The 9,729-nt window shown below is 38.5% G+C and overlaps 1 protein-coding gene across 1 annotated transcript; it reads right to left on the reverse strand.

Moving 5' to 3' along the window:
* Nucleotides 1–424: 424 nt before the first annotated feature.
* Nucleotides 425–8,652, reverse strand: ARGLU1 (arginine and glutamate rich 1). The gene is made up of 4 exons (XM_007442869.4): nucleotides 8,093–8,652; nucleotides 5,136–5,361; nucleotides 2,812–2,895; nucleotides 425–1,298 (listed from the first exon to the last, which is right to left on the reverse strand). The coding sequence occupies exons 1-4, from the start codon at nucleotides 8,437–8,439 to the stop codon at nucleotides 1,134–1,136; spliced, it is 822 nt and encodes a 273-aa protein (XP_007442931.1). The 5' UTR covers nucleotides 8,440–8,652; the 3' UTR covers nucleotides 425–1,133.
* Between the last annotated feature and the right edge of the window lie 1,077 nt (nucleotides 8,653–9,729).

Consider the following 9,729-nt stretch of genomic DNA (forward strand, 5'->3'; position numbering starts at 1 on the left):
ATGCAGATATATATGCCTGTGAATATTTTCAGGAAAACAGTACTCTTAATAGATTATTTTAAACTATGCAGCCATTTTTACTTGCCCACCATGCTCAGGCTGAGGATCCAAAAACTATCAAACTAATTTCAAGATCAAAGCTGTCCTCAAACAGAACTCCATAATGCTCCATGGCAACTAGTTTTGAAACTGAGAGGAGTACCAAGTCCACAATTTTATTATGTAAGGAAGGCATGAGAGTAACTATCAGGATCCTGGCCAAAAAGAGAGCAAATCCACAGTTGAAATAAGTGCCCCATCAACACAAAAACCATCACTAACCTAGCAAGAGCCACTTAACAGCACAATAATTCCAACCTGCAGTGCAATCTTGGCACCGAAAGTATGAAAAATGTTGGTGAATTTAATTCTAATGTGCGCTTGATTTGGGAAAAACAAGTTTTATTATCATAAATATACATGCACTAAAAAATTTACTTAAAACATATGAATTTAAGATTTCACTTTATTCAGCAAATTGGTTTATTTACACAATTGGGAATGCTGGTTGAGTTTTATCAGTGGAATAAAAACAATTCTAGTAGAGACAATACTGAACTCCCTTTACACATCTCCAGCAACACTGACCAACTTTTTCCTTACCTGTATCAGGAACATCAAGCACAATAGTGGAATAGTATCAAAAGACACTAGTATAACAAACCACTGAGGATCCAGTACACTGTGGGAATTTACCAATATGTTTGCCAAACCTTTTTTTAAAGTCAGCAAAATAAAACCAGCATTAATAGTTAGCATCAGAGTATAACTCTGAGATCAGCGGGTAGTAAAAACCTTATCAGACCATACATAATTCATAAAGTGATCTGATCTGCATCAAACCACTTTATCACAGAATCAAAAGAGACGAGAATAGATTTATTCTTTAAGACAACAATGATCTGATAAGGATTTAACTTAACAGACGTTAAAATAAGAGATGCAGAGCACAGCCCCTATTAGAACAAGCTAACTTTTCAGATGTCCAAAAAGAAAAAAAAATCACCAAAGAAAATAAAAAAAAAACACTTCAACATGAAGCTACTATACAAAGATTTTTTTTCCCATTTTCCATTAGAGTTCGGAGCTGAAATTTAATCCTGAGTCTTTAGTGAGAATGACAGTTTTGGCCTAGTTTTTCCCTTGCCTAGGATCATTTTTTGCTCTTCCTTTTGTTGACGTTGTCTTTCTTGTTCTAGTTTCATCCTTTCCTCATGAATTTTTCTTTGTTCTTCAACAATTTTCAATTGTTCTTCAGCCTATAACAGGAAAACAACAGAGTTTAGATAACATTTAATACTCCTTGCATAACATTACATATAACTTTGTAGTATTAGCACATATTTCTTGAGAAGAGCTGACTGCTACACCATTCTTTAGCATTAGGTGAAACTGTTGAAACATGAAGTGCAAATCCATGCTATATCCATAAACTATTTTGGATTACTCGAAGAAAATAAGCCATTTTCAAACTGTTTCCTATCATAATTTCAGTGAACTAGCTTTTTAATGAAAATACTTAAGTGGTGATTTATAGGACGCAGGGCTAGAAATAAAAACAAGAATCAAGACCAAAGGATGAGAGAAGTAAGTAAGGTAAAATAATGTTAAATGGAAAACTAGAACTATTTGGAACCACAAAAATCACAACTAGCTGAGATATGTTGACCCAAGATGCTTGAAGCTTAAAATCACTCAGGAACAAATTGCTATCTGAAATGACTGAACAACAGGTAAATAAGGATGAGCTGGTTAACTGGATGCAGAGACCAATTCATGGACTCAAAAAGGTATTCAAATGAGTGGTACGACCACAACAATGTTAAAAGATCAGCTTTAACCAATCCATCTAGAGAAAATTCCACCTAGAATTCATTGGGACAACAAGCAGAGCATCTTTCTTGTATTCCTAATCTATGAATTCAACCTACAGGATCAGATATAATCTGATCTGTAAGAGAGCTGCTAATGCAAATTAAAAGCTAGGAGTTAGGAATTCTAGCATAAAAGTTCAGAATTACTTTATTCAATATTTATACTTTGGATTGTACTTCAAGTATTACAGCTCCTGTAAAAAATTCCCTGTGGTTTCCACTTAAAATCTGTGATTAAGTCACAGTATTATACAATAAAAGTGAATCCATCATTTGCACAGTCATGATGTTTTCACCAAAGCATTTATTTTTATAACAATGGGGGAAGTTATCTATAAGCATAGGGAAGCAAGATCTTTTGCGTTCCAAAGGCTGCACATGAGATTCACATTCTCAGAAACAGTATGTGGGACCAGGACAAAATTTGAATTCATTTTCATTTAAATTACATTCAGTTAAAATGATAAATCATATAATCATTTTCAAGTCATGTATTTAATAATGTTCTCCTGTTACATTAACAATTTGGTAACATTTATAGATTTAAGGGGCCGATACCAAAGCTTTGGGGTTTGTCCATATCCTAGGGCATCAGGTTGACCACTTCTGCACTGGTAGTTGTATTTCTTTCAGCCTGGTCTTCCCACCACTTCTGTACAGAACTACTCTGGTGGGCTTCCCCAATATTCCTAAGCCAGTTTTCAGGGAGCCAGAAGAAAGAGACTATGACCACCTTTCCAAATCTACAGTCCCAACAAAGAGGTAAGCATTTTTAAATCAAATTATGGGCCTAAGAATCAGTTACATTATGCAAGTGTTAACCTGTAATTTCTGTAATCCTACCCCCACCCATGGATTTACTGCTTTATCTATAAGATTATAGTAAACATTTACTTACCAATTTAGCTTGTGCTTCTGCAATTTTTCGATTATTCTCTTCTAGTATTCGTTCAAGTTCCTCACGCTTTGCACGCTCTTCCTCCTAAAGGGGAGGATAGGGTAAGATGTTAGAAAAGTAAAATACTCACTCACCCATCTGCACTAGTCTTCCTAGGAATTCCTTCTGTGCACTGACTTAAAGGGGCAGCTTTATAGCCACCCTCTTCTCTTTCAAACAGCAAACTGTGCAGCCACTAAAATTGGTCTCTAGCTCTAAATTTAAATCATCCCTCCCAGTCCAAACAGCAACCAACTAAACCCTCCCTAATCAGAGAATCCTAGCCAGTTATTACTAGCATTTTAATATCACACAAATCAACAAGGACAACTACAAAACTGGATAGTATTTACCAAATTAAAAGAGTAATATATAAAATATAAATAAAGTGAATAGTTTGTCTCACCAATTATGTATACCTACGTATTCTTTACCTATACTCCTTTAATCAGCATTAAAAGTTGAATATTTACTGTCTTGTCCAGTGTCCTGCAGAGTGTGCTCCTCGGCTGCCATACGCGCCAGCTTCCTCTTTAAAATGATTTGTACTGTTAGCTTGGCAATGCCTGCATCAGCAGCTCAACCATTTATAAAGAAACAACATACAAGGAAGGCTGAGCTGAAGAATGCAGATGTTTACGGTAAGAAGGAACAAAAATATGTAAAACATTCCTAAGCAAACAATTAATAAGAAAAAATACATTTACTGTTAGCAAAAAGTACAAATGGTAATCCATATTCTGTAGAACTATGGGCTTCCTTTGTGGGTAAATGGACTGAACATCCTATAGTGTGACAAGTTTAAAGACAGTATTAAACTGTCCTTCTACCATTTAAACTGGAATTCAGGAGTCCAATGTAAGTATGATATAGAAATCAAGTCTAGGTTTCTTTTATAAAAGTTTAAAGAAACTTTGTTATGCAAACCATAAGCAAAAAGATTGCAGGAGTAATTTCAATTACCATCATAAATATTCAAGTTATTTTATATTTGGCAGTTTTTATAAACAGCCTGAGGTCTGCACAAAAATATAGTTTAATAAGAACAAAGCAAGTATTTGAAGAAATATTTCTTGCTATGTCTAGTAACCAGCTACAGGTTTGCACCCTTCACTCCAGGAATTCAAGATTATGCTGCGTAGTAAAAGTCCTGATGTGATCACTCACTGACTGATGTTTAATAATCTGCTCTTAGAATGGTGAGGGACCATGATTTCAGCCAAAATCCATTATATAGAGATTTTCAAAAAGATTTGTAATCTTATATAATTCAGCAGTTATGTAAAGCCAAAATCTTGATTTGTAGAATTAAACTGAATTTTCACATGCATTTTTACATTTTTTTTAATAATGTTGTATTATATTAAAAACTGTCTTATTAAAGCTTCTTTCCTATTATCAACTAAATTGATTAAAAGCAACTAATCAAATCATAATACAGGAAAAATATGGAGAGAGTTGTCTAACTCAACACTACTTTTAAGAAAGCTTAAAAAGAACTTTAAAATTTTGGGATCCTGGAGTGATTAGTGCTGACAAGCATTAAAACCTCCAGTAGCAAACTACTGTCTCACAGAAAGACATTTTCAGCTTCTGCTCCAGCTGCTGACAGAAGAAGTCACATGTTTAGCTCAACTTCAGACAAGGACAACCTGCTCTTTTACAACTCTCTAGTCTAGAGAAAAAGAAGGAGTTGTTAGTAGCACTAGAAAAAAATGGATCTCACGAATTTGGCATAAGCCTTTTGTGAAGGTGAATGGGACCACAGTTCCAGAATTACTCCACTGTGTAGTCAAGAGGAATGCATGACTGCCTTAGAGGAAAAACAAGAAAAACTCTTTCTTTAAGATAGGTATTGCAGCTCAATGATGGACCCTGCTGGTAATTTTGTTCTTGCTGACTGAAGGCATAAAGCCTCTTACAGTCTAAATAAAACAAAACAAATGAAGGATACATAGTCACAGATTGTTCAACCCATTCCCCCAGTTAAGAAAGAACTGTGGATATATCCTGCAGCCATGGCAAAAGTTTCAAACAATTCTTAAATAAGTAGGTCAGTTCCATTAAAATTCAAGTATCCTTTCACAGGTTTTAGAAGAATGTTTGAGGTATCAGTTAGCTCCTCTGAATAAGTTAGAAATTAAGTTTCGCAGCAATGCAAGTTTACACAAGAAAGGAATTAGATTTGCTGTATTCCATCTCCTTCTCAACGCAACAGGAGGCACAACCCAGCACTGAAAGTTTTGCCATGGACTGTCTCTACTTTCCAAACGACCGAGCGTTACCTCTCTGGCCTTTTGTGCAGCAAGTTCAGCTTGTCGCTGTCGCTCGAGTTCTTCGAGCAACTGTTTTTCCATGATGCGCTTAGCCTCCTCCACCCTGCGGAGAACTTCCCGCTCAATTTCATCTTTCCGCTTCTCCAGTTCTTCTTCCACTCGCTTTGCTACAAGCTCCTCCACTCTTCTGGCTGTCTCTTCTTCAATAAGTTTTTCTTCTATTTCTTGTTGCCGACTATAGGGAGAGAAATATTAAGAATTTTTCTCATGCCAAGTCAATTAACATCTATGTCACACTTAAGGAATATCATATTATATACATTAGGCATATACATTGTAATATGTAAATGTTGCAAAAAGTATGTAAATGCAAAAAGTAGGTTATAATTTTAGGAACAAAAATAACTGTAAAAGTAGAAATATAAGATTTGAAGCACTGCTTTCCATATGCAATTGCATATATCTTTAAATGACACATTATAATTACAAGCATATTTAATCTTAAAATTTATGAGCCAAAGCCAAAATAAAGCCAAAAGACCATGGTAGAATCTTTATAATATTAAAAACGTATACAGTCTCCAACTATCTAATGGCAGAATACTATGAATATGTTTCAAACAGATGAATTACATCTGCTGTGCTACAATATAGAACTCCTCAGGTTTTAACATCTAGCACTTCATGATAATTCAGCAGAGAATTCTTTCAAGCAATGAAATGTGTTGTCGAAGCATTATTGTCAAACCATAAGGTAGTCTATCAGTTATTCCACTGGACAAAATGCAGATTTGATGCAATAGTTAATTTTTTTTTTTAATTAAAGGTTTAAAAAAAAATCATCCAGAACAAAACAATCAACAAATCATGAGCTAGAGCAGCAATACATGTCTATTGTAACAGTGCAATATATTGGAATAAATTCTTTTGAACACATAGCAGATGCTATAGACAGCAATATCTTACTGATACCATTTATATTCCCAATTTTTACCAGATCATAAAACCAAGAAATAAATTTAGACTGGAGCACTAAACTCCTCAGATTTTAATGAAGAAGCATATTAAATATTACCCAGTTAAATGAATAATTTGGGAAAATGGAATTGCATTCATTTTGATACTACAGAGTATATTATGCTCAATAAAAAGTAAAGCAGGTACTCTAGTAATGTGTTATGCCATCTGTCTCTTAAGCACCAGTTACTTTCTTTTACCTTTTTGATCTTTAACCCTGTTTTAACTATTGGCTTCATAATGTCAAATGTCTAGAGTTTTCATAACACACTGATTTTGACAGTATCAAAATGCTGATCAACTTTTGTTACTGACTAGGTAAATAGAAACTAAGTCAAGATTTTAATTACTTAGTTTCAACAGGTCACCTTAAGCCCTTGACATTCCATATTTCAGTTTGAATCAGAGTGTAAACTTCTCATATTTATAACAGAAACTGACATTTTAATGCAAGCGTTGCACTTTACACAGCAATGTTACACAAATCACAAGACTGATATAGGCCTTCTGTCAAAATGAATCTGACGAACCAAGATTATAAATATAATCTAAAACAACGTAATTGTTTACACAGAGCAAACTCTTGGCTTTCTACACCAAGTTTAATAAAAAAAAGCAGGTGCATTAATCACAGCAGCTTAGACTAGGCTTTTTATTGTTATTTTTTTTAGCAATAAGAGAGCATTGGAATATATTCATGGAAGCTGCTAAGCAAGGTCTATTAGGAATTAGAAAATCCTACCTCACAGAAATTACCACTGAACTTCCCTAAGTGTCCATGGTGGCAAAATTGATTATTTAAAAAAAAAGGGGGGGGGGTCTGGCAGTATAGAAATGAGAGAAATAAATTAAAATGAAATTTATTTTCTTTTTATTATAACTCTAACCCTAATAATACTAGATTAAAAATGTAAATTGAAACCATAATATCAACTCTTGTCAAATAAAGCCAGCCTACTTCCGGTCCCCTCCTCCCTCTCATCTTCTTTACTAATACATAAAGTATGGCGCTCAAATAAAACTACCTATTACAGGCATTGGGAAAGTATCAGTCATGTAGAAAAAAGGAACTGCAAAATCTGCAGTTAGAAAACTGCAATTATAGCTCTCAGGAAAGGGGAGGGAGAAGGTCAAAATAGCAAAGAATTGTCCTGAGGATATTTAAAATAAATTATTATTCTAAATAATTCTATCCTAAGCAACAGAAGTGTTCATGCACTGAAAAGTAATATAAAGGTAACAACATCCTTGAGTCAAGCTCAATTTCTGGTAAGTATACAAATATTACCCTATCTTTTTCCAGGCAACAATATGGAAGTGTATTGTCGAAGGCTTTCACGGCCGGCATACGATGGCTGGTGTGGGTCTTCCGGGCTGTGTGGCCGTGGTCTTGAAGTTTTGTTTCCTAATGTTTCGCCAGCACCTGTGACCGGCATCTTCAGAGTGCAGGAGCACAGACAGGAGCATAGACAGGAGCACAGAGAGAACTGCTCCTGTCTGTGCTCCTGCACTCTGAAGATGCCGGTCACAGGTGCTGGCGAAACGTTAGGAAACAAAACTTCAAGACCACGGCCACACAGCCCGGAAGACCCACACCAGCCATAATATGGAAGTGATTTGGCATTCTCTCTTCCGAGACATTTTTTCAACTTCCCAGTTCAGCCACAGCTTTGGGATCTCCTGGTGGTCTCCTATCCAAACACTAATCAGATCCAACCTCGCTTCTTTCATTCCTTCCCACTTACCTTTTTAGCCAGTTACAGCCATGCCTTCAAATTTACCACCCAGCACCCCCCATTCCACCCTCGGTTTATCAGCGGATTTGTGGGCTGATTTCTGCACCACTCAGCTACCTCCCGTAAACCCTTCAAAGACTCCCGCCCGGTCCACCCCGAAGCTGCCAGATGAGAAGGAAGCCATCCCGCCTCCGCCCAGCCGGCCCCGCTCACATTTTCCGCTGCCGCTCGAACTCGGCCTTCTTTTCCTCCTCCTCCCGCTTCTGCTTCTCATCGAGGCTGCTTCGCTTGCTGACCGTTCGGCCGAAGATGTCGATGCGGTCGGGCGGGGAGGAGGCGCGGTCCCGGTCGCGGTCGCGGCGGGACGGCGCGGTGTTGGAACGGGACCTGGAGCGGGACTCCCGCCGCCGGCTCCGCTTGCTCTCCCGCGACTTGGAGCGCTTGCGGGCCCGCTCCTTCTCCCGCGAACGGGACCGAGAGCGGCTCCGGTTCTTCTTGTTGTGCTTGGAGCTCTTGACGCGCTTGGAGTGGGACGAACTCCGCGAGCGGGAGCGGCCCATCCCGAGCGCCTCAGCAAACGCCGGTGTCGCGGTCCTCAGCGCGGCCCCAAAGGCACCCCCAGCATCCACGCGGGGCCGCTGGGCGCACACGTCCACCTCGCGGGCCCCTTCACACAGCAGGCCCGAGGCCCAGCAGCGGCAGCAGCAAGACAAGATGGCGGCAGCGGCCCAACTCTAAGACGGGAATTCTCCTCCTTCCTCCCGTCCCAGGATCCACTGCGCTCGCCCACAATGCACCTCGATGGCGCGCCTAAGAAAAGGAAAGCGCCGCAGTCCTCTACGGAAATGGCCGAAGAAGCTTTCCGGGAATAGCCGAATATGAGCAGGGAAGACGACGAAACTCGAGTGGTTTCGTGGCAAACGACGTGTTACGTAAATACCCGAATCCGCTCGGGTTCTGCCCAGGGCGAGGGCGGTCTGAGAACACAGCGAAATGGGGACATAACCCGTGTACGAAGCGGAACTTCGAGGCAGGCGGCGCGACAGAAGATCCTAATCCGTCCGCAACTATAATAATAGCAACCACCATAATAATGTAGGAGGGAAATGGATAGCAGCATTGGCCCCCTAACCAATGTGTGCATTCATTATTCATTTATTCTTTACTTAGAGGCTGCCGGACTCCAATGACTTTGGCCAGCTTGCAGTTTAAAAAAATAAAGAGAAGACAACTTTTATCAAAAAACTAACATACAAACAGGTAGCATACATACAGAAGTAATAATAAATTAGATGGTGTCTTTGCAACATCTGTAGTTAATGGTTGCAAATCACAAAGTTTATGAAATGAGTCTGTCTCTCCCACCCGCTGCCAGTCAGAGGCTAAGCATGGAGCCTTCAGTGAGATGGCCATTTTCTACGTACACCACTGGAAACTCTGCCTCACTGACTTAATTTTAATTTGAATTGAAAGGAAGGTTATCTACTGTAACACAAAATACCAACTTTCTTTTTCAATTTGTTTAATAACAAAGAATGCCTTGGACTCCATGTAGATTCTTTCAGAAATAGAAATGGACACTGCTGGAGAAAAATCTGTTAGAGGGATCCATCCCATTTGTGACTTACAAAATTTCCCTCCCTTGTCAAGATGAAGTTTGTTTGGTCTATTCAAGCATAGCATTACCAGTTATCTGAATAGGCAAAGGAGGACACTAACAACTGTAAAGGAGGACAAATGGGGGAAAAGGAGGATACACGAATTGTTTAACTTCTTGGCATCTGTGACAAAAATTATGGTGAAAAACTGCAACAAAAAAAAATGTAATTAGGCCTACAAATGTAATTACT

The sequence above is a fragment of the Python bivittatus genome, unplaced genomic scaffold, assembly GCF_059951505.1.
Source record: "Python bivittatus isolate LINGU-HERP-01145 unplaced genomic scaffold, Pbiv_v1 ctg000060_np1212, whole genome shotgun sequence".
NCBI classification, from domain to species: domain Eukaryota; kingdom Metazoa; phylum Chordata; class Lepidosauria; order Squamata; family Pythonidae; genus Python; species Python bivittatus.